The sequence below is a fragment of the Microcaecilia unicolor genome, chromosome 5 (genome assembly GCF_901765095.1).
Source record: "Microcaecilia unicolor chromosome 5, aMicUni1.1, whole genome shotgun sequence".
In the NCBI taxonomy this organism is placed as follows: Eukaryota; Metazoa; Chordata; class Amphibia; order Gymnophiona; family Siphonopidae; genus Microcaecilia; species Microcaecilia unicolor.
Window position 1 is genome coordinate 61,047,107 of NC_044035.1, and position 26,614 is coordinate 61,073,720.

General features: G+C 38.9%; 2 protein-coding genes across 2 annotated transcripts in view; one reads left to right on the forward strand and one right to left on the reverse strand.

Annotated features, from left to right (window-relative positions):
* The window catches only part of DOCK1 (dedicator of cytokinesis 1), a 906,712-nt gene that overhangs the window by 427,446 nt on the left and 452,652 nt on the right, over positions 1-26,614 (forward strand). The gene's annotated exons all lie outside the window — the stretch shown is intronic.
* Positions 1-26,614, reverse strand: part of INSYN2A (inhibitory synaptic factor 2A) — a 98,128-nt gene that overhangs the window by 40,543 nt on the left and 30,971 nt on the right. Inside the window, exon 2 of the mRNA XM_030202954.1 lies at positions 11,183-11,254. Coding sequence (XP_030058814.1) covers positions 11,183-11,254 — 72 coding nt within the window. The remainder of the gene's footprint in view (positions 1-11,182; positions 11,255-26,614) is intronic.

Below are 26,614 nucleotides of genomic sequence, written 5' to 3' on the forward strand. Positions count from 1 at the left end.
CACACAGATTCCCATTGTTAAATGGTGGAAGCATTTAGAGAAAATGCTTTTCTGTATATGTTGAAAGATTAGGGGGGCCCTTTTACAAAGCGGGGGTGAGCCCAACATGGACTTACCATTCGCTTAAAGGGAAGTGCCGCCTGGCTACCATAGCAGGCCGGCAGTCATTCCCACCTCCAGCACGCGCCATTTCCGGAGCTAAAAAAAATATTTTAATTTTTGTAACACCAGTCTCTACCTGGTGGTAATCGGGCATTGCCATGCGCTGCCTGGTTACCGCCGGGGTAGTGCGGGAGCCCTTACCGCCACCTCAATTGTTGGTAGTAAGTGCTCCCACCCTGCCTTTTACCCGCTGCGTTAAAAGGGGGCCTCAGCGCACATCAAAAACGTGCCGATGCCTGCGCGGGCCCCCTTTTGCCACAGCTTTGTAAAAGGACCCCTAGATGAGTAATCTATTTCCTGCTGAAATACTCAAATGGTAAGTTCACAGAAAAAGACACATCAATTCAAGAAATAGAATTTTACATGCAGAAAAGCCTTAACTGTTCAAATTGGTTTTAATCTCTTTTCCTGCATATAATAGTCTTTAATTGTACTTTTTGAAATGTGCTGTGCTGCATTAGTATTCTCAGAACGTCATTTTGAGAAAAAATTAATCACATGAATCATTTATACATTCATTTTTTTTCAGTTATGCAGCACTTGACATTACAGGAAGCACTGGGCTAGGCAGAAAGGCAATTGATTCATTGCTGCAGAACAACAGTTTGACCCTATTTAATACAGTGTGGGAGGAAGTGAGTTTACTTGGCTGATAAGTGCTTAAAAATGCCACAGGTTCCTAATTCAAAATCCAAACAGCACCAAATATTGGCTACAAAGAACGGTGTATTAAAATATCACTAATATTAAAAAAAGGTCCTATTCCAATAAAAATCTCCATCAGAGTTAACAAAACATGTATTAAAGTGCATCATCAATGGTTAATAAAGCCTTTGGGAAGAGATCTATCTGATTATTTAACAGCTGATGATCCATTTTAATACAGATGAAGTAAATATAAATAACAAAGATACTTACCTGGAGCAGTAAGTATCCTCCGAGGACTGCAGGATAAATTCCCTGGAGTTGAATTGTATATGTTGGAGACTACCCTGCCTAGGTCCCATGTGACGGTGGCAGGTGGGAATGTGCTCACATGCATGGTGCAGCACTCTGAAAAGTTGTGCTAAACAAGCTGGTAAGCATTCCCGTGTGGTTCTGTTAGATGATGTCACCCAGTTGTAAGAATCTTTATTCTGCTGTCCTTGGAGAACATCCGCTACAGATAAGTATTTTTCTAGTACAGAAATTCCAAACTAGATGACATCATTTCATAATTGCAGTTTTGGGGGGACTTTTCACGCAAAAATCAGGATAAAACTGTCAGCCACTACCTACAACTATTCAGTGTAAAATATTTTTAACCTATGAAAATTATCGACAAAAAGAATTAAGTGATAGATTATATGATATAAAGAGCCAAATGAAATTATATACAGAAAAAAAGAGAATATGTAAATGGTATTTGTATAGAGGAGTTGTTACTTAATTGCTTTAGTTGTGTTAAGAGTAAGAAAGATGTTTTAATCATCTCCAAGTTAAAAGTTAAATGTATCTGAGTATCTGCACTTCTGTGCCACAGACTAAACTGGAGTACTGGAGATCAAAGTCTTAGATTGAGGTGCACTTCAATCTTACCTGCTGACCCTGATGGAGACACTTGTTGGACGTTCTTACAGTTGGGGGAAGGATAATTGGAACATCTGTAAAGAACAGTGCACAAATCGTGACAGAGCCTTGTCCTGGTCTTCTCTCTGTTCTAGAACAGTGATTGACGATGACCTTTTCTTTTCCCAGTAAGGAGGTCTGTAATACTCCAGAAGTTATCTTGGAATCCCATAGTCTTAAAACCTCTGCTACAGTTTTGTCTTAAATATGAGTATTCTATATGCTTATACTCATGGTAAGCTCATAACTGTTTAAATTGACTTAGTTAATAGTGATCACACAGTCTTTAATAAGAGTCTTTTACATGACTTCATCTGTGACAGAGTTTTTGCTTGATTTATACATCAGAGTAATAGTATCAGTCCTTACAACCTACATGTTAGTGATGATGAAGGTCCCTGAAATATCTGGGTTAACAAAATCCAATGGTTTAGATCTTTTTTTCAGCAATGTTTGTCATGTTAATCAGATTTGTTGCCTGCAGTAGTTAGATCTTTTGCTGTAAAGCTGATTCTGGTAGAGTGCCAGGTGGCTTCAGAATTTACTATAATAATTATTTATTTAATTTGATAGACCACATGTGGTTTACAATAAAATCTGCATTAACAGAAGTTGCAAAATATTGGTTAGTCTTATTGTGATATCTTGGCTGCTATGATCATCTTAAAGAAATGTCTCTCGTCATATATGACTTGATAAAATATGGGTAGTGCATATTGAAATCATCTCCCCAAATGTATTTCAAGTTTAGTTGTCTACATGGTCTGTTGGATGCTCTATTATTGCTTCTATTTCAGAAATACGTTAACTTCATATTCCTGCTTAGTTTAAATATGAATATTAGGGGAGGGGAAGTTTTCTTTTGATATTTATTTCGTCTTTTTTATATTTTTGTTACCATTTTTTTTCATAATTACACACAAAAATAATCTTTGTGTTAAGCACATACAGAATATATGTGTGCAGAGAAACTGAACAAAATTGAAATGAATGCAAACCTTCAATGATTATAGTTACTGCAACAATATGTCTTTTGTGGGGATAAGATTAAGCTATTTTTGCAATGGGAAATTGCAAACACTTAGGGGTCCTTTTACCAAGCCATGCTAGAAAGTAGCCGGCGCTACAATTAGCGCATGGGTTGGCTGCGCACTACAGCCACTTTCTAGTATGGTGGAAAAATGCCAAAAGTGTTATTTTTTCAGTAATGGTCTATTTATTTGGCAGTAAGGGCTCACGCGCTAATTCTGCAGTATGGGCAGAGCGAGATCGGTACCCATTGATCACAGCAATACTGTGGGATGCCTCATGTCCAGGGTGGTACTGTTTTGCCATGCGCTACCTATGCGGTAGCCTTACCACCCTGTAGTAAAAGGGCCCCTTAACGACTTACAAGAACACCAGTAGAATTAGTTTATATGGGTATATTAACTCAAAAGTCATTGATGAGAGAAGAGAGAGCAAATGCCCTAGGTCTTGTTTTACCATTAATTTATTGAATGAAATTGAAATTAAATCTTAGAATTTCTTATGGAGACAACTGCATATAGAAAAGTTGAATGATTACTTTATAGTAAATTACTAATGGTCGAAAACCTGTTTGACAGCATAGTGCATATTCTATGGGGTAATTTATGTATCTGGGCACCCGGATGCAATACGGGGCATGTTTACTCTATGATGACATCCGTGCACAAATTCCATTAAGGATACCAGTGTAAGTAGGTAGATATGTGTGTAAATGTAGGCACACCCACTTAATGCCAGTTCAATAGCAAGCTTAAATGGGCATACCTTAATGTAGTGCTTACGTATGTACCTATCCGTTAACCCCATTAGTTCTGCATTTACCACAAATTGTATATTCTTCTCACGACTTTGAATTTCTTTATATTGTTACTATGTAAGCCGCATTGAGCCTGCCATGCGTGGGAAAGCGTGGGGTACAAATGTAATAAATAAAATAATCCAAGCTCAAAGCCAATCAATAAGTACTTTATAAATATTTTAAATGTGAAAGGAACCCTCAGACAAGATGTTACCAACACATTGCCCCCGCTATGTGGTGACTACTGATTTGTATCTTTCATCAGGTCCTTATTTGTGTTAATAAAGCACTAGTGCATAAGAAGCCAAAATTAGTGCTCAATATCTGTGCTACTGGGATCAACTCAAAATTTTTAAGGTCCATATCTCTCTCTCTATATATATCTATCCATCTCTCTCTCTCTCTCTCTCTCTCTCTCTCTATCTATATCTATCTATATATATCTATATATATATCTATATATCTATATCTATATATATCTATATCTATATACAGTGGTGGAAATAAGTATTTGATCCCTTGCTGATTTTGTAAGTTTGCCCACTGACAAAGACATGAGCAGCCCATAATTGAAGGGTAGGTTATTGGTAACAGTGAGAGATAGCACATCACAAATTAAATCCGGAAAATCACATTGTGGAAAGTATATGAATTTATTTGCATTCTGCAGAGGGAAATAAGTATTTAATCCCTCTGGCAAACAAGACCTAATACTTGGTGGCAAAACCCTTGTTGGCAAGCACAGCGGTCAGACGTCTTCTGTAGTTGATGATGAGGTTTGCACACATGTCAGGAGGAATTTTGGTCCACTCCTCTTTGCAGATCATCTCTAAATCATTAAGAGTTCTGGGCTGTCGCTTGGCAACTCGCAGCTTCAGCTCCCTCCATAAGTTTTCAATGGGATTAAGGTCTGGTGACTGGCTAGGCCACTCCATGACCCTAATGTGCTTCTTCCTGAGCCACTCCTTTGTTGCCTTGGCTGTATGTTTTGGGTCATTGTCGTGCTGGAAGACCCAGCCACGACCCATTTTTAAGGCCCTGGCGGAGGGAAGGAGGTTGTCACTCAGAATTGTACGGTACATGGCCCCATCCATTCTCCCATTGATGCGGTGAAGTAGTCCTGTGCCCTTAGCAGAGAAACACCCCCAAAACATAACATTTCCACCTCCATGCTTGACAGTGGGGACGGTGTTCTTTGGGTCATAGGCAGCATTTCTCTTCCTCCAAACACGGCGAGTTGAGTTCATGCCAAAGAGCTCAATTTTTGTCTCATCTGACCACAGCACCTTCTCCCAATCACTCTCGGCATCATCCAGGTGTTCACTGGCAAACTTCAGACGGGCCGTCACATGTGCCTTCCGGAGCAGGGGGACCTTGCGGGCACTGCAGGATTGCAATCCGTTATGTCGTAATGTGTTACCAATGGTTTTCGTGGTGACAGTGGTCCCAGCTGCCTTGAGATCATTGACAAGTTCCCCCCTTGTAGTTGTAGGCTGATTTCTAACCTTCCTCATGATCAAGGATACCCCACGAGGTGAGATTTTGCGTGGAGCCCCAGATCTTTGTCGATTGACAGTCATTTTGTACTTCTTCCATTTTCTTACTATGGCACCAACAGTTGTCTCCTTCTCGCCCAGCGTCTTACTGATGGTTTTGTAGCCCATTCCAGCCTTGTGCAGGTGTATGATCTTGTCCCTGACATCCTTAGACAGCTCCTTGCTCTTGGCCATTTTGTAGAGGTTAGAGTCTGACTGATTCACTGAGTCTGTGGACAGGTGTCTTTCATACAGGTGACCATTGCCGACAGCTGTCTGTCATGCAGGTAACGAGTTGATTTGGAGCATCTACCTGGTCTGTAGGGGCCAGATCTCTTACTGGTTGGTGGGGGATCAAATACTTATTTCCCTCTGCAGAATGCAAATAAATTCATATACTTTCCACAATGTGATTTTCCGGATTTAATTTGTGATGTGCTATCTCTCACTGTTACCAATAACCTACCCTTCAATTATGGGCTGCTCATGTCTTTGTCAGTGGGCAAACTTACAAAATCAGCAAGGGATCAAATACTTATTTCCACCACTGTATATATATATATATATATATATATATATATATATATATATGAGAGTGCAGGTGAAAGGGGATCCGGGAAGGCACAAAGAAAGGGGGTACAGGGAGCTGGGGAATCCCAACGGGGCAGATTTCATGTGCACAACACCCACATTCAGAAAGCTGGGCTACCGGAGGCAGAGAGGTTGGCTGGGATAAGGAAGAAGGGGAGGAACTACCAGTCCCAGAATCCTTCTCTTCCCCACCCGGCTGTGCAAGAGTTAGGGGAGGAGATAGAAGATTGGGAAATGGTCTCTGAGGAAGGTGATGAGGGCCAGCTGGAGAGATTGGGGGCGGGGGAAGTTGGAGAGGAGGATAAAATGGAGATTACTGAAGGGCTAGGGGAGGAACAGATGGAGATTGCAGCCCTGGCTCAAACCCAAAAAGCTGCTGTAAGAGGGTGGCTAGCTGTACCTTGGAGAGACTGATGGAAAACCGGAGGAGAGAGGCTGAGGCACTGGGGGAAATCTCTACTAAAGAGGAAACAGGTGCAGCCTGTGGGAGAGAAAGAGAGCTGGGCACAATTGAAACCCCAGCCTCTCCATTCCCAGGTGGGAATAAAGCTGTGTAACCGTGCTGTAAGAAGGTGCAAGAAAGACTGTGTAAACTGTGTAAAGGTCTGGGCTGCAACCTACCAAGCTATTGGTTTTTTCCCTCTGATAATGTACTGTTCCCTAAGTGACGTAATCTGAGCTAAAGTGAGGTGAAGTTATATGGACTGTTTTTTTGAACCTGAGTTTGAAGTTATATGGACTGTTTTGAACCTGAATTTGACTGTGTTGAACCTGAATTGTGCTCTGGGCTGCTGGCCTAAACAACCTGGAGTGAAGGGTGTTTTGTTTGATTTGAAGCAAGAAAATAAAAGCTCTTATAAACATTGGGCTTTGATTGCTGTGGAGTGAAGGCAACAGTCATGTGGCGGAAGAGGCAGCTAAGCAGGGTCGAGCCTGGCTGGGTCCTGGCTGGGCGACCCAGTCTCTCTCTCTCTCTCTCTCTTGGCTTCACTACATTTGACAAAATTATCTTCTGAACAGTTTTTGAGCCTATTGAATAATGGTGTATCAACATACTTATTTCCCAGAAGGCAAACACCTGAAGCTTCTCTTGTCTGAGGGTTCCTTTCACATTTAACATAGTTTTAAAGTCCTGGTTGGACTTTGATATTGGACTATAGGTTCTGTAGTTGTTTATTTGTCTAATAGTATGGTTGTTGTTTGGATTGGTAGTTAAGTGTGTTACAGTATTCTGTAAGTTGGTTGTGTAAGCTAGAGACATGTCCATGTTCTGCCCATGCTCTGACCATATATATGCCTCTCTTGCATTTACATGCTAAGGCAGTTGTTAAACATATGTTACAGAATACAACTATATTCATAGCTCGAACATCTGAGCATCTGTGTACAGTATACGTGTATATGTGCTAAGCATTCTATAACATACACACAAATGGCACTTAACTTTAGGCAGCTTGTTACAGAATGAGGAAGTTAGTGTACAAATTGAGGACAATATATTATTTTGTACAGATGCAGTTGAACTAAAAATTATAAAAGCAAATTTCTTGAACTGACTTTTTTTGTGGTGAGACAGCAATGAAAAAAGCACCAAAGCCCTCCAGAACTGAGGATAGCAAACAGATCTTTATTGCTAATGGAGGAGTAGCCTAGTGGTTAGGATGGTGGACTTTGGTCCTGGGGAACTGAGTTTCATTCCCACTTCAGGCACAGGCAGCTCCTTGTGACTCTGGGCAAGTCACTTAACCCTCCATTGCCCCATGTAAGCCACATTGAGCCTGCCATGAGTGGGAAAGCGCGGGGTACAAATGTAACAAAAATAAAATTATCAGACTCGGCACAAGCTGTGTTTTGGTATCTATGCCTGCGGCAGGCCCCTGACACAGGCTTAGATGCCGAGACATGGCCTGTGCTGGGTCTGAAAATAAAGATCTGTTTGCTATCCTCAGTTCTGGAAGCCCTTGGTGTTTTTTTTTTGTTGTTGTTGCTCTTTTATATGTTGTGCTTTGGTTTCCCTCTCTTTGTGCTTTCACGTGGTGAAACAGTTCCTTCATTTTAATTCTATTTTCCATTTCTACTGCAATTAAAGCCAATTCTTTTATTATGAGACATTTTTTAAGAAAAAGAGAGAAAAGTGTATAATCAAAATCGCTCTATACAATAAGCTGTGATAGCCTACTAAGGTTAAAGCATAGGTTGAATTCTAGATAAGGCTTAACTTGCACATTATTCATATATTTTTATTATAACTAAATTGATACACATTGAATTTATAGATATATATATATTACCATAAAACTGGTTAAAGCCAGAAGTAGGTTCACGATATCTGTACAAATTTGAACTGTTACTGCATAAATCAGAATTATTCTTGCACTTTCTGAGCTTTTTATTTTTTTGGAACTGGGAATCCTAATTGCTATAAAATTACATATTTGTGACTTCATAATACCTCTTATGAGCTATTCAGTGCTCACCATGGCATTTAAAACATTATTGTGAAATATCATCTGCCGTAACAACAGTAATTCATAGTCCCGCAGAAACGTATCTGTAGTTTGACTGGTGATAATAAGGAATTGAACTAAAATCATGGAATTTTAGACTGCTCTCGGGTGAAATCATTGTTGATAGCTTGCCACTTTACTCCCTAATATATAGTTAAGTATTATAGCCCTCTTTAGTTTTCATCTGTTATTTAACCCTTACTTACTTTTCCATAATTCTCCAAAGTCTGCAGTTGGCATCCAGTCAACATTTTTAAAATCAGACCTTGATTTACAATTTACTCTTCAGAACACTAAGTTATCTTTTGTCTGTGTTTGCCAGAATCCATCCTGGGTGATGTATTATCTTCATCTTTATAAAACCGTTCTAAGAGCCAGAACAACTTGATTGCTAGACTTTGGACTTCGATTTTACAAATACATAGTGTCGCTTTTGTTAAACTCCATAGCATTTGTTTCCTCAACACGGCTGATTCAATCTTTGTTCTTAATTTCTACAGTTGTTTGGTCCTACCTACCTCTTCTTACAAGTTTGTTTCCCTTCAGTTCTATGAATTTGTTGCAAGTTCTATTTTTCACTCCCCTACAGGCAATTTAATCCTCCCTATGAGCAGGTCCATCCCTAGATTATACCAGTCCACATGTAAATTAGCACATTTTGTAATCTACATGCATAAATGAAAGTTCTCCCCATGCTTTACCTATACTCGGCCCTTGTTCAAACCTACTGGCAAAGTACACACCAGCTTTTGAATGCATGAATTTTTATGTCACTTGGTAATTTGTAAGAGACCATGTATACATGTATGTGGCTACATAGTGCAATAATGACTTTATAAAATTTACCCCCAAGCTTACCTTCTAGGGACTCCTCCCTTTTTGTGTTTTGTGCTTTCTCAACTACTGCATAAAATAGTGGTACAATACAATTTTGATGATGTTCCTGAGTGGTGCTTTTGATAAAAGTGTCTTATAAAGTAAATTCAATCATACTATTGCAGTGATGATATATCAGTGGCATAGCCAGGAATTTTCAACAGGGGATGAGTCTCATGCTGCATTTCCCTCCCTCCCTTCCTGGTCCCACAAAGCTCTCGCAGTTCCCTTCCTATCCCCACTCCCCATTTGTACCTTAAAATCACCTCCAATCTTTGCCTGGGCAGTGCCAGTGGCACTCATAGGCTGCTTACAGACTGCAGTGGAGCTTTCTCTCTGAACTGTTCTACCCTTCAGAAATCAGGAAGTTGCATCAGAAGGGGTGAGACAGTTCAGTGAGAAAGCCCCAGTGCAGGCTTCAGTTAGCCTATGAGTGCTGCTGGTGCTCCCCGGGCAAAGACTGGAGGTGATTTTTAAGGCATGGGGGAGGGAGGGAATTGCAAGAGCTTTGTGAGGCAGGGAAGGGAGAGATGTGGCAGGAGGGAGAAGGGAGGGACTGACAAGGGGTGTGTATGCAACACATGCACTTTGAATAGATTCGCTACTGTGATATACTACTGGATAAAAAAATGCATGTTAAATTTGAAAGGTAAAATGAAATGATCCATTTTTTTTGTACATGAAACTGCTACATCCCTTCTTTCTTAATTTGGCTTTCCAAATTAAGTTTTACTAATCAACTGTACAATGCTCTATTTCTCATACTTCTACTATCAATTAGTATTAATATGAATTCATATTTAGTGTAGTAGTTGAAAATTAATTCTGAAAATTAATTTGGGATGCATAAATTCAAGAGAGCAGTGCAAATGGAGGTGGGAAGTGAGGTGGTGCTGTGCACAAAACAGGAGGATCTCTAAGCAATCGTATCTGAGGTTGCAAAACAGAGCAACAAGACATTGATAACTAGAGGAATGCCAGGATGCATAGGATAGAAAAAAGGAGGTGAGAATGTTTCTGTACAAATTACTCATAAGGCTTTAATTGTAATAGTGGCCCTTTCTGGAGGCCATATATCCCAAAGATAAGAGTAGAAGGGCTGTTAAAATGACACGAGCCCTCTGATGTAAAAGGCCTAAATATGTATCTGTAGATGAACTACTCAGATGTATTATTAGTGCACAAGGGGCAAATGTTTTCCAGAGGAAAAAAAATACAGAAAAAGTGGGCATGACCTGAAGCTGAAAGGGTGTAGGCTTCCAGAGTAACACAACAAACTTTTTCATTGAAAAGGGTGGTGGATTAACTTCCACTGGGGGATATTATGAATGGTGGAGATAAAAACAGCCTCAGAATTAAAAAAGGATAAGTATTTTAGATCCTTAGATGCAAAGAACTGAAGATAAAATCAGAGATCAAAGATGAGAGAAAAAAAATGGCTTAGAGCAATGGACTGAGAACGAGGGAATCTAGGTTCAAATCCAGCTTTCCTACTCACACCCCTTATGACCTCAAGCAAGACATTTTACTTCTCATTTCCTTAGACATCCTTTTAGATAAACTCTTTGGGGAATAGAATTATTCTACTTGAATTACTAGTAAGACTGAAAAATGCTTCGAGCATTATTTGAAAAGACTGGCTAAAAATTCAAATCATTATTGAAACAAAAGGGCATACTAGATAGATAGGCCAAGTAGTCTTTATCTGCCATGAAATTTTATTTATTTGTTTATGCATTTTTATATCCCACTATTATCCAAAAACAAGTTTCGATTCAAAGTGGTTTACAATTTACATTTTGGTGGAGTTATAGTAGTGTTGTGCAGTGTTGAGAGGGCATCTATAGTTCGTGTAGTTATTCATAGAGTTTTTGAAGAGATTTGAAGTGAAAAAAAGGCAGTGGTAGCTTTTGTATTCAATTGTAGAGTTTTGATGATATTTATTCATATAATGTTTGAAAAGAAAGCAACGATATCTTTGTGATTAGCTGTAGAACCTTTTGAAGAAGTAGGTTTTCATTTCTTTTCTGTTTACATTTAAATGTACAAAAGGGAAATGTTTGATCTTAACATACCTATAAATAATACATGCACTATTCCTGCATGTGTCACAGTTAGCTGTGTCTTGACCAGTCCGATATGAGAGCCTATAAAGAAAAGAACATGAGATTATTAATTATGTTCAGCTCTCTGAGATATAAGTATTACCTGTTTCATTATTTCTGTGCAATCATTGTTTTAAATCAGATGTTCAGTAGCCATTCTAGCACTGATTTAACACAGGGGTGGACTGACAAACTGATTTAAATCACCAAATAGAAAGTCTTGGTCTAAATGTTTGATTATAACCAGTTTAAAACAATTGTGTACTTACTGGTCAATGTAGTCATTATCCATTTACAACTGAACAGACCAATTACACTAGGGCTCTCATTTACTGACTTGTGTTAATGATTTAATGCACATGAATGCATGATGATTTAAGTGTGCAGTTAGTCAATAGGTCCCATAGCGAAGAAGGGGGTTGTGTTATTAACACATATTAGCAAATGAGAGCCTAGATTTGTTACATCTGACTTCCTAATGTAAAGGTACCCTCTTAAATGCATATTTCCAGTTTATTAAGTGCACAGTATCTTGTAAAATTTGTGGTGATATTTACTAGAAAAAAAATTCTACTCTGCTTCCTTAGGATCATATCTGGATTTTAATCAAATCTTGTATCTGCACATAAGAAGGAAAAATGAAATTTACTTAATATGTCCCCAAACCATCCAGAAACTTGGGTTAATAGTTACTGGGCAGATTAATGTGCTGCAGTCAAGTAATAAATATCCATAATTTGAACACTGGCCAACTAAAGCTCCAGTAGAAGTAGCTATTATGTATATATAATTTAAAAAAAACAAACAAACTGGGTAGACTCTGTATTTAATCATGAGTGTATAATGCCATTCAAGATATAAGTCTATGCCAGTGGCTGTGGTCTCTTTGCTAACCTGTTATGCCCAGTAGCAGAACCCTTCACATGATCAGATTCGGGGCAAAGAATGGGGGCCGGGGAGACTTACTAATCCGGGGTCTCACTATAATCTATGATCTGTTGTAATCTATTTTCATACATTGAAAAGTTACATTTTGTGATCCTTCATATAGGAAGAAACCTTGAAGTCAAAAATATACTGTTTTATTTTCCTTTACAATATTGATTTACACTGAATTGATGGTGCATTTTGCTGAAGCAAAACTCCAGTCGTACTCATAGGCACAAGGGCACACACATACACACAACCTCCCTCATATAACCCCATCACCCTGAGAGACACTTTGCTATGCCTTTTCACACCAATACCCAAATAGAGAGTTTGCCATGTTGTCGTACTCTAATTGAGCACTTTCTATCGTGTTTATTTCAAGGGTTAGTACGACTATTGTACTTTGGACTTTAATGTATTGTTTATGTGGTAAGTAGTTTTATAACAGGGTGCCTAGGCAGGAAAGGCATATAGGCATATATTTTGCACCTGTTTTACAATGACAACATATGCACCTATGTGCCTTTATAAAATAGCTTGCCAAAATTGCTCTTGCTGGAAGGCAGTTGTGAGTTTGTACAAGTATGAGCTGGTAGAAATCTGTGCATATATAGTATGTACAAACTCACTCACCCAATCATTACAATATGAATTATCAACTAGGTGCCTTACAATAAGATTATTACTTTTTCCTGCTATTGGGCAAGTTTGTTTGGAATATATTAGATATGTGCATTCTTTATTGCTACACTCCTACTGCTGAACACCTTATCTATTGAGTTGCGGCTTGGGACTCGCCTTTGACTTTTAGGGAAAAAAACTTAAAACATTTTTTCACACTGGCCTTTGGCTAAATGTATTGTAGGTTGACTGTTTCTATTTTATTAAGTCTTATTTCAGGAAGATTAAAATAAGATCCTTCTGGAACCCTGCAATCATGGTCTTTATCTCTGGCCACTAGATATTAGGACATAAGAGTAACGTCAGGAAATAATTTTTCACAGAGAGGGAAGTAGACACCTGTAATGCCCTTCAGGAGAGGTGGTAGATTCAAAAATGATGAGCAAATTAAAAAATGCATGGGATAGGCACATGGAATGCCTAAGTAGAAAGAAGATGGAAACACAACATGGCTGTTGAGATGTTATTTTGGGAAAGAGTAGTGGGAACTGAGATCAGTGCCAGACAGACTTCTACAGTCTGTGTGTCACAAAAGACTGAAAGAATATTAGCCAAATCGGAGGAACTGAGGCCAGTGCTGGACAGACTTCTATGGTCTGTGTCCCCACAAATGGCAAAAGACAGTTGAAGCTTTGGCAACTCCAGTATTATAGACCATTGTATTGTCACATGCTGCGATTGAGGGTGCTATGCAACTCGGGGGGGGGGGGGGAGGGGAGAATATCTTCACTGGAAGTTGAATGTACTCAACAATACTTGGGGGTGATATGTGGTTATAACCAAGACTCCATCATGTTTGGCTGCCTATATGGTTGGCATGGAAGAGACATGACAACCAGCATTTAAGAATGGGTGATTGGGGCCCACAAAGAGTGGCTGGCATGGTTCTGGCCAACTTGTTGGGCAGACTGGATGGATAGTGTACTGTGCATATTACTGCTGCAAATGGCTAGGATTCCCCAACCTAAGCATCCTTAGCCCAGGCTGTCATACAGAATGGAAGACTTAACTTGGAAGTTCAGTCCAGCTTCTTTGCTATAACTTGAGGGTTAACAAAAAAGCTTTAATAATTTCAATTTTAAATAACAAATCATTGTTTATCAATCATTAATTTTTGTCCTTCTCTTAAAGACAAGAGGAAGTTACCTTGCAGTGTACTAGGATGTGAACCTATGATGAAAGTAAAAAGAAAATAAATGTGTAAGTGGTGCACAAAATTCTGAGCTCTGTAAATAGTCAGTTATCTTTGTTTTTGGCTTGAGGCATTTTATTTTTTGATATGTTGCATGTACAGGCTTTGTCTTGTAAAAACTTCCTTCTGTGTATAAAATTTCATATTGAGTTTCATAAAATAGAAAAATGATTTTTTTAAAATATGATCATTGTGTTTTATATTCTTCTACACTTTAAAGTATCATAACTAAGTCCAACATATAATAAAATATTAATAGTTGATTCATATCTCAGTATCTCCTTCTGCTGATTTTAATCCTTATGCATGCATCTTTCTTTTTATACTCCACGCCTCTTGTATTTTAAATTTGTTTTGTTATAGGCATTTTAATTTCAATATCACAGCATCTTCATTATAGGACTACTTTCCATCTGCTAGATTTCTATTTTATTTCTTTTTAATAATACAACATTGTATTACCAAATTCCCTTATGTGCTCTGGCTAGTTTACTTATGTATTATGAAGTAAAAAAAAAAAAACCCTCTAGTAAAGAATGTTAATTTGGATAAAATGTGTATATGAAGAATGAAGTACAATATGAAAACAATGTTTTTTGCCAGTTAGAATCATAATTGTGAAAATGGAAAAGAAATGTAATATAATTATTCCAAAATTATTCATCCAAAATAAAAAAAGGGGCAAAGATAGAAATGTATAAATTGGAAAATAGAAAAAAAAATAGTAAGGAGATAACAACTACCAAGACTAATCCTGCAGCCAGCAATTATACAGCATTAACATTTGTATTCAATTCTGGTTGCTGTATCCCAAAAAAAGATATAGCAGAATTAGAAAAGGTTCAATGATGAGCAACCAAAATGATAAAGGGGATGGAACTCCTCCAATATGAGGAAAGGCTAAAGGAGTTAGGGCTCTTCAGCTTGGAAAAGAGACAGCTAAGGGGGAGGGTATGATGATATGACTGAGGTATATAAAATCCTGAGTGGCGTACAATAGGTAGAAGTGAATCAATATTTCACACTTTCAAAAAGTACAAAAACCAGAGGACATTCGATGAAGTTACATGGAAATACTTCTAAAACAAAATAGGAGAAATATTTTTTCACTAAGCCCTGAAACCTGTTGCTAGATGATGTGGTAACAGCGGTTAGCATATCTGGGTATAAAAAGGGTTTGGACAAGTTCCTGGAGGAAAAGTCTATAGTCTGTTATTGAGATGGACATGGGGGAATCCAGTGCTTGCCCTGGGATTGGTAGCATGGAATGATGCTACTAATTGGGTTTCTGCCAGGTACTTGTGGCCTGGATTGCCCACTGTTGGAAGCAGGATACTGGGCTTGATGGAACATTGGTCTGACCCAGTATGGCTATTCTTACGTTCTTATGAGAAGATATTCCAAGAGACCTAACCCCTTCACGTACACTCAAAGATTCAAGGAGCTGTTTGAATTCAAAGAAAAGAAAAATTTTATCCTAATGCAAAACCAAACAATTGCAAGGGAATTTTAATTAAAAAAATGTATTCCCAGGGCAAGAACCATTGACTTGTATTTCAAGAATTCCTGCTTTCCCTTCTGGGTAGCTTTGGGATGATCAGGAAAGATAGGAGTAGTTGAACCCAAAAACTGATCCTGGATATGTTTAAAGAATAAGCATGGCAGCAGAAGAGAGGGTCCAAAAGTACACAAGTCCAATAGGCAACACAAACAAAGCACAAAAGGGCCTTCAAAGTTGGAAACTTCAATGAAAAATGACCCGACACGTGCTGTGTTTCAGTGCTCAGTGCCTGCCTCAAGGGTCAATTGGTGAACGTCTCGAATACCAATAAGAAATAGACCGCGTTGCGGTAAACAGACCGTTTTTTTGTCACTTCTAGCGCATAGTAGCGGGTTCTGTAGTCTGAGTATTTAGCTCCAAAGATGACTCCAACAATTTTATGTTAAATTCATTGATTTTTGATGAGTCTGTGATCTGTTTTCTCCCTCCTGGTTCATAGATAACACATATTGGACTCACCAAAGGTGGCACCATATCTTCAGAGATTCCCACATATCTTCAGAGATTCCCAGTAGTTCTTTAAAATACCTCCGAACCAGATCTAAGGGAGATATCAATGGGGACTTGGGAAAATTTAACAACCTTAGATTACTCCTCAATTACTTTTCCGTGACTTCTAGCTTCCGTTGTAAAAAGTCTTTCTTTTCTTTTTTCCATTTCTCTTTTTTCCTTAATCATTGAGGGGTCATTTTACTAAGGTGCGCTAACAGATTTAGCATGTGTTACGTGCAATGGAGCTCATAGTTATACAATGGGCTGTACAGAATTTAGCGTGCACTAAATCCAATGGTGCACTTTATGAAAAGGACCCCTAAATGTTTGAGTGATGTAAATTGAATGCTGTATAAATACCATTAAAATAAATAATTGTGTAGTAGAGAACACCAGAAGTTGATATAATTCAGTTGTTGTTGTTGTTGTTTTTTTTTTTTTGGGGGGGGGGGGTAAGATATGCTAAAGTGCACTAATGTTATTACAAGCATATTAATAACACTGTTAATATGTATAAATTAATTTGTAATTGTTAAAATGTATTAAAATGAGCTGGTGATAATATGTAACCACGAAAGTAGCTCATCTATTAGTATAGTGAGTGGTATATTTTGAATACACATCAACACTTAGGAGTCTGTTTACTAAGCCACGCTAGCAGCTTCTGCGTGGCATTGCTGACACAACCCATTTGAAAGTGAATGGGCTATGTTGGCACTAGCCAGCTGTGCTACCTGCTTAGTAAACCCCAACATTAAATTCTTAAGTGGAGTGGAAGAGTAGTCTAATGGTTAATGCAGCAGACTATGATCCTGGGGAGCTGGGTTTGATTCCCACTGCTGCTTCTTACTGGGCAAGTCACTTAACCACAGAAAGGTGGTATATCAAGTCCCATTCCCTTTCCTCTTAAATCACTTGGGGGGAAGTTATCAAACTTCATTAGTGCTTTAATTCACATTGGACCCCTTTTACCAAGCTGAAGCAAAAAGGAGCCTGCGCTGGCATTGGTGTATGTTTATGACATGCGCTGGGCTGCTGCTGTAGCCCGGTGGTACTTCCTTTTTAGCGAGCAGTAAGCCCACGTTGGGCTTACCGCCGCTTTGTAAAAGGGCCCCATTATTTGCCCCTTAATGTGGCATAAAGGACCCTAACACAACTTGACAAAATTGGCGATATGTAAGTCACAAATGTATGTTTTGCATATCATCACTATGTAAATACCATGACGTAACTTGCAGTGATACACTGCAAATTGTGTCAGAGCCAAAACAAATCACAGTAAAATAACCCCAGGTTTTAGCTAGGGTTATGTTACCACTCGGGAGCATTGGGCTGCAAAGCTATGGTCCAATTCTCCAGGACTGGTAGAGCAGTCCCACCCCCCAAAGGCCTTGTTTGTCCCCCAGCTCCAGACCCCCCCAAACTTAATCCCTGTCCATCGCAAATTCCCAAAAGATCCAAGCTCCCCCCACTCCCTCAAATGTTTCTAGACTCCTTAAAGGGCCTACCATCTTAGACATTGGTGGTCCAGAGGGTCTTTGGGCAGAATCGATGCCAGTTAATCCTGCCCAGTCTGATGCCATCCACAAAATGGTGCCCTTGGCAGTAGAAGGCAAACCAAAAGCGCAACACAAAGGTCAGTTCCCTATGAAAGTAAATCCACAGGTATCCAAGGAGCAGGGAAGTGACATTGGCCAAACCAACACATCAATATATTCCAAAAAGAGAGCAATGCTTTTATTGAATGGATACAAACTGATCAGAAAACATACAGACTTGACACGGAACCGTGTTTTAGCAGCAAGATTCCTGCTTCAGGAGTCAGTATATCTGAAACGTGTTCCAGCAATCATATATAGTTGCCAAAGCCTTATAATACATAGTAAAACTGCTACAGGGAAACAATTTTCACTGCAAAATCTGCCCTGTCGATAATATAAGACCATAGGACAAAAATGGATAGGAATGGGCTGAAAGTTACAATTCATCAAATGAAAGGGAGGAGACACTGAGGTTAGTAACAATAGGCTAGGAAATCCAGCTGCCATTATTAGAGTGACCTCTGGTCCATCCTTTGCTGTAAGTTGTTCTGAATATTAAAACTTAATCCCACATTTGGACTTTGGGTAAAAACTCTGGGTCCTTAATTCAGTGGACTGGGAGTTCCACAAGGAAGCGGCAAGATGGCAAAAAGTATTATGGCTGCACACGTCTTATTCTTTTGTGTGTAGGGATCCAGAGAAGGTTGCCTTCAGGGGCAATGTCTCCAAGTGGGTTATTTTTGCGCATACCATGACAGTAATGAACCTCACTCCTAAGACCCAGATTATGTGGTCTATGATATCAGGCTCTCAGATTTACTGCTAATACTCACTGAAGTACTTGTATTGTGCCAGAGACCTTCAGGACTTCATAAGATGTTACATGTATAGGCAACTTATCCAGCTGTGCTTGGAAATTATTTTTAATGAGGCCTGTGGCATCCAAAACGATGGGAAATGTTGCAATATCCCTATTCCACATTCTCTTGGTCTCATACCATATTTCTTGATACATTAAAGATATTTTCTCTCTGTATGCAATTTACAGAGTAATCACTTGGGAATGACACCTCTGTAAATAAGGCTATTCTAGTGTTTTTCTCTTTAACCACTATATCCAGTTTCTTGGCACTCAGCTTTTTATCTGTTGAAATTGGGATGTCCCAGGTAATCACAAGATTGCTCTGGGAAGATCTAAGGGATACGGCAGAGCCTGTAAGGGATCAATAAGTCAGAGAGATGCCTTGGAAGGCCATAGAGCAAGGCACAGTGAGTTACAATCTTGAATTTTACCCCAAATTAAATTGGCAGCCAGTGTTGTCCCTTCAGAAGAGTGGTGATGTAATTAAACTTCTTTGCACCATAGAGAATGCAGAAAGAATAATAAAGAAAAAGAATTCTATTTTATATTTCTGCAATTTTAACAATAATTCACATACAAATCATAAAGAAAAAAACGCCATCCAAAGCAAATCCATTACATCTACAGATGATGATGATGATCAAAAAACTAAATATAATAATACCATCAGAGCCCACATTACCAGAGCAAAGGGAAAAAACAAGAAATTTATTAGGTAAGAAAACAAAGCATACTCCCCGAAAATGAAGTTCTCAGTGTCCAAACATTTCTATTTGACCCCTGAAACTGCATCAAAACAGGTATAAATGTAAAGATGTTTATAAAATAACATTTTCCGTGAAGAAAATTCTCCAGCTGCAAAGGGCATTTAGTGAAATATATCTGTTCCCTGAGTGCCAGATCAGACATTACAGGGGAACTTCAAAAAGAATGGCCACCCATATCACCAGCATCTGGGTCATTAACTGAAGAAAGGCTTTCTGTTCCAACTGTGTTGAATGAGACACCTGGAGAATATATTGATCATTTTCCAACAAAATAAGTTATGCTAAAACTTAGACATTTTTAAATTAAGATCTTATGTTTTTGAGCACACAGAGGAACCAGTAGAATGGCATGGGATGTTATATTAACAGAAGTGGAATCTCCCCCCCCCCCCCCCCCCCCCCCCCCCCCCCAAGGCTGAAATATCAAGGCTATCTGCAAATGCAAAGGAGTCCATCTCATGCTTTTTTGGGCACTCTTACCGGTTGACCTCAGAGAACACAAAACATGTTTACTCATTGTTGGATATTTAACAGATATTTCTTAAAGACATCTTCCAAAGTTCTTGTTTCAACATTTATTTAGTCTTGGCGAGATTTAGAAAACTCAGATTCTTATTCCTTCAAATATTATCCACATGTTCCTAGTCTGAATGCAAGTTGAAACAATCTTTAATATAGGCTGTAAAGATTCTAGCTGCAGAGCAATACCAGCTACTCATTCTGTCCCTTTGGAGCTCTTTCAGTGACCCGGTGAAGGCTGGATAGATTGCCTTTTACAATTTGAGGCTCTCTGCTAAAAGGTACTATGGTTTTCATTGTGTTAATGATGGTTAAGTTGAAAGGCAGAGTGAAGAGTCTTAACCCCTCTTCAGCAACCTTTGGCCCAATGGACAATCATAGTGTCCATTTTTCTGATTAGAGTGTGGCCTCCAATTCTGAGAGCCTCAGTAATCTCAGGGATCTTCATGATCTTTGGGGGACTTACACCCCTACACCCCCTGTTGCTTCCTCCTTGGGTGCTAGACTAGGGTCTTCTGAAATGGTGTCTCCTCAGGCTGGTACTTCCAGACAGAGACTTGATCTCTCCAACTCAACATACTCTGGTAGATGCTGCAGCCTTAACTTTTATTCAAGCAAGTGTAGTTTTTTTCCCTTATTGGATGTTTGGCTGCTGTGACCAGAATGAGGAGGACTGACTTTTCAAAGCAGACTGTGGACAAATGAACTGATTTAGATAGTAGAATGGGGAATGTTGAACATCAGATGAATGAAGTCTTTGTCTCAACTGGTGACTTTGCAAGGTGTTAGTACTTCTGCTGTTAGACATGCAACTACTACTAATAATTTCTATAGTGCTACTAGGCGTATGCAGCACTGTGTACCTTATTTACAGGTACTTTGTCCCTAGAGGGCTCACAATCTAAGTTGATGTACCTGGGGCAATGGAGGGTTCAGAGACTTGCCCAAGATCACAAGGAGCTGCAGTGGGAACCAAACCCAGTTTGCCAGGATCAAAGCTGGCTGCACTAACCATTAGGCTACTCCCAGGATGGAAACACTGGAAAATCTAAGTAGATTTAATGTCCACAGAAATACTGCTTTGGAAACTTTTCAAAAAGGTCCTTTCTTTATGTATGATTGTCCTTTCAGACTGTTATTACTTACCAGAGTGAGAGGAAAGAGGCTGAGGGAGTTTTGATGCTCTGAGTTCTCCAGATTCTCTGAATTTAACAGAATTTTTAGAAACCTCAAGATTTGATTGGTACCAGGAAAATTCTTGGTCACTTTCCAGTCTGAATTGGGTAAGTCCTTGATTCTGAAAAATGTTTTCAGGACAAAGGAAACTCTCTCTTGTGATTTATCAAGTGCAGGTTTTTCCTGATGTAACATAGTAGATGACGGCAAAAAAAGACCTGCACGGTCCATCCAGTCTGCCCAATGGTCCATCTAACCTAGTATTCTGCTTCTAACAGTGGCCAATCCAGGTCACAAGTACTCGGCAGAAAACCAATTAGTAGAAACATTCCATGCTACTAATCCCAGGGTAAGCAGTGGCTTCCCCATGTCTGTCTCAATAGCAGACTATGGACTTTTCCTCCAGGAGCTTGTCCAAACCTTTTTTGTAAGAACATAAATGTTATATGTTTGGGCATGAGTGAGAGGGAAAAGGTCTTCCCTTTAAGATCTGCTGAGCATTTCCAAGTGACTTAGATTGGTTTCTATCATAGACAAAATGCTAGGCTTGATTGATAATTATTGGCATGAGTACTTAAGGTCTTATGAGCAAATGTTTACCAAACTAGTGCATTTCTTTTCTATTTCTGCTCATTCTGCATTGACTTTATAAAGGGGCCATAGATATCAAAAGCTGGTTAGAAATGTATAAAGATAGTCCAATTAGAAGGTGTCACCCATGATATATTTATAACCTGACAATCACAGTTGTTTTGATTTCAGCAAATGCAGAGAAGTAAGTTCAGTATTTCTACTTAACAGATTTGAATCTAGCTGGTTAATATAACTCTAGGGGGTTGTTTACTAAAGCTTAGCTTGTGCTTTCACAGTAGGGCCCATTTTATTCCTGTGGGCCCTGCTGCAGATAACTGGAGCTAAACTTTAGTAAACAACCCCCTAGAAGGTGTTTGAGAAAGTACAGACCAGGTTTAAAAAAAAAACACCCTTGTGCTCTAAGGCATATTGCTGGTACTGAGCTTTTACTACCTGTTAACTTTACTGATCTGATCTGATCTGGACAACTGTTCTCAAGATTAGTTTAATTGAATTGTTTCAACACTCCCACAGGACTTCTAAACCAATTTAATTTTAATGCCTTTCTTGAAAAGAAAGCCATTACATTCTGAGGGGCAGTTCTGGAGTTCTTTTGAATCCCAGCCCAAATCAAGTTTCAGATTTCTTTGTTCTTTATATACCGCTAAAGGGCTAATGCCATCAAAGTGGTTCACAAAATTAAATATACACAACATTATAAAAGAAGATGGAAAAGAGCTACAATGGTCAAAGGAAAGAAACAGAAAAGAAGGGGAAGGCAAAAGGGCAAGGAGAGAGGAAAGGAAATTGAGAGAGCCATGCAAGATACAATGGACAAGAGAAGTTGGAAGAAACTAAAAGCTATCAGGCAGGACATCATAGTCCCATTCCACAGTCCCAATGGCTGACAAAAGAAGAGTGAATCAGGGATCTAACCCATACATGTCTAAAAAAAAACTACATCTTGAGCGCTGCCTTGAACTCTGAGCTGGATTGCAATTGGCACATCTCATTTGGGAGGAAATGCCAAAGAGAAGGACTAGCAACGGAGAACTTCATTTTCCTTAGGGTGACTAATGAAACCATGCGGGGAATGGGAGCCACCCAAAGTTGCTGGTCCCCTGAATGTAAATTTCAGGCTGGAGTATAGAGCAGCAAATATTAGAATAGGACGCGGGGTTGACCTGATATGAGTCTTATGGATCAGCAACAAAACTTTGAATTGCACATGAACTTGTACCAGAAGCCAATGCTCTTGTCTCAAGAAGTGAGTGACGTGATCATATTTCCATCCACCATGGATCAGCAACACAACTTTGAATTGCACATGAACTTGTACCAGAAGCCAATGCTCTTGTCTCAAGAAGTGAGTGACGTGATCATATTTCCATCCACCAACTGTTAGTTTTACTGCAGTGTTCTGTATCATTTGCTGTCGCCTCAACTCTCTTTGGTTTATGCCAGTAAACAATGTATTGCAGTAATCGATATTAGAAAGGACCAAAGCAACTTTGGAAAAACATATTTTATTCCATTAACATTAATTTAAGCATTTCCTTTAGGTTTACATATTATATACAGGTGCTTATTTTTTTGTACCTGGGGCAATGGAGGCTTAAGTGACTTGCCCAGAGTCGTAAGGAGCTTCAGTGGGAATCAAACCCAGTTGCCCTGTCTTTCAGGGCAACTGGGTTTGATTCCCACTGAAGCACTAGGCTAGTCCTTCACTTTAGTTTAAAATACCCTTATTTCTTCTGTTTATAAGCCAAGAAAAAACCCTTTTTCTTTGGAATAAGCATTTTTAAGTAACTCAGAAAATATTACATAATGAAATGCAGACAATGATATTATTTGTTTTTTTCACTGAAAATAGTTGGAACACAGCTTTATCATAACTGTTTGCAGAAGACTGGTGGTCTTGTGCTGTAGGACAGAGAGAGAACAACATGCCATTTTGCCCTCAACAAGTGCAGTGTTGGATGCTGGAATTTTATTTTCCTGTGACATCAGTGCAGTTGTGATTGGTCTGGTATTTGTAATCTACACTTGATCAGTCCATCGGTCAATTACACTTCTAGCTGAATAAGGAACAGGTGCTGTCTTAAAGTAGTCTGCTGTTCCAAGCAAGATGATTTCTCATCTAAATGAACCTGGCAGTCAAAACAAAAAACATTGTCAGTGGCCACCTGTTTTTTTGTGTGTGTTTCCAAGCAGTCCTATGTATGTAAATGGAGTATTCTAATGATTAGAGCAGCATGCTGCAAACCTGGGAAGATCCCACTTCCACTCCTTTTGATATTGGGTAAGAAACTTAACCCTCCATTTTCTCAGGTATAAACTTAGGGACTCTTTTAATTTTAATTCTGTTGTAGACCAATTAATAGCATTGTCAGAGAGTAATCCAAAATTCTCAATTAAATTAAATAATTTCAGGAACTCAGCTTTCAGGAGAAGAAATATACAATAAATCATCATCAGTATATGCAAAGACTTTTACTGAGGTGTTAGCAACTAGGATACCTTCAATGGCATTAGAATCACGATAGTAACCAACAATGGTACCAAGGCCAAAATAAACAAGAGCAATGACAATGGACATCCTTGTCTGGTACCTCTAGACAATGAAAATGAATCGGTTATTCTTAAGCTCTCTCTGAATCTAGAGAAATTACACAGGCAGGATTGGTCTAAAACGGAATTACTTCCTCTTAATGCCCATTGCACCTCAACTATGTTTCCTTCTATTCCAATTTGTTGGTGCACATATAGTATAAAATGTCTGAATTTAACTTTCAAAACATCTATATCTGACACATTGGAAACTAATATGGCTATAATTATAGATCAGGTGAAAGCTACATGTGGTAGATGGTGCCCGCTACATTTGATGTGGTGGGGACAACTGGAGTCGATTTAGAATTTCTTTTGAGTATGCTTGTCCACATAATCTTTCAACTTCTAGATAACTTATCATCTTTTCTCTAGAAATCTAAAGTGCCCTGCTTAAGCTTTATACAAACTGAAATACCTGAAAGAATTAGAAATAAATTTTCCTAACTTTAAACATTACAATCAAGCAGGACTAAGGAGCACGCAATGAAGCTACAAACTAGTAAATTTAAAACAAATCATAGAAAATGTTTTTTTCACTCAGTGTAATTAAACTCTGGAATAAGTTGCCAGAGAATGTGGTAAAGCAGTTAGCTTAGCAGGATTTAAAAAGGTTTGAATATTTTTTCAAAAGAAGAGTCCATAAGCCATTATTAAGATGGACGTGGAAAATTTACTGCTTATTTCTAGGATATGCAGTATAAAATGTACTGTTTTGGGATCTTGCCAGGTACTTGTGACCTGGATTGGCCACTGCTGGAAACAGGATACAGGGCTTGATGGACCTTTGGTCTGTCCCAATATGGCAAGCTGCAGCCTGCTGGGTGTTGGATCAAGCAAAAGATAATGAATCAAATTGGCTTCCATTAGAACATAGTCTAGCTCATCCAATCCTACTGTAGAAGAGACTTGGCTCTCTACTAAACTTTGGTGTAAAGAGGGGACCCTTCTGGCATTATACCATTTAGACTGTACACTTTCCTTACCCTATACATATTAGTTTGACAGCTCCTGACTACTGGCCTATTTGGATTAACTGTGGTATTTTTCACCTACGTAATGTTATTTGTAGGCAAATCTTACATGTCATTTATGATGATACATGATAGGCTTGTTTTCCCATCTTCACAGTTTAAGTAAACACAGCTTCATTCTTGTCTTCTCATAGCTAATTTCATTACTACCCGTGCTGCTGACACTCCTGAAATTATTTCCATATTATTGGAAGTGTTGATATTGAGAAAAATGGTTCTACAAACTGTTTGCTAAGCTCAGGTCCCTGAAACCACTACCTGTGTGTGCTTATTTATTTATTGGGACTTACTATACTGCCTTTAACTGCCACACTGCAGATCAACGCGGTTTACAATCTAAAGTCCACATAAAAGAAAAAAAAAACTCCTGATTTGACTTATCATGTAAGATATGAGCCCCAGCTAAAACATGGGTTGTTTCCCAATAATGAGGTATAGTAATTCTGAATAATATATTGCAAAGTTCTACAGCTCAGTTACCTCAATTAAATTAGAAGTGTTTAAAATTTGTTGGAAGTAAATACGTCAAATTTTAGTTATCTGTTAAAAGAATAATTTGTCATTTTTCCAGGGGCTTAGTTAATAAAATCAAGTCTTTTGAGTGAAGCTTACAGAACATACTTACTATATTTCACACATTGTTATACATAAATACATTTCTGAAGTCTGAATGGATAACTATTGCATACCCCAGTAACAGACAAGGAAGCAAGCAGGACCGCACACAGGGAATCAGAACACGGGGTTACATTTCACATAAAAGAAGCTAGTTGCTGCTTTTGTCTTACAGAATAGCTGAGGAAAAGGTCTTTGGTAGATCTGTTCTCTTTTTACAACTGAAGTAGGGCTGGGAAAACTTATGTCACCAAAGCTGTTGCACCCATTAAAACTTCTGCCTCTGTGTAGACAGAAAGTGTGATCCAAGGTGCAAGGTAGGTTCCATGTGTAAAATGTCTATAGTTGTATCCCTTATAAGAGAAATAGAGGAACTGAGAGAGGAGGTGGCAAGACTGAGAACCATCTGTGACAATGAGAAATAAATTGATAAAATGCTTCTTGAGGGATGAAGGATTTCCAGCAGATGGGAAGATGAAGCTGTGATGAAAGAGGATGGCTGGGCACAGATCACCAGACCCTACAGAACCGAAACCTAGCTCCACCTTCCCTTGAACTGAAGAACCATTATATACAGTCCTGGGAGGAGATAAGAACATTCCATGAACAGGAGGAACCAAAGCTCAAAACCCCCAAGGTTGGCAGACCAGTGAAGGGTAATGGTGGTTGGTGATTCCTTTCTGAGGAGTACTGAGGCATCCATCTGCCAACCAGATGTCGCAGGAGGTATTCTGTCTGCCTGGTGCTGAGATTTGAGAGGTTACAAAGAGTTTGTCGACAATCATCAAGCCTATTGACTACTATCCAATGCTGCTCATCCACACTGGCACTAATGATATGGCTAGGTAT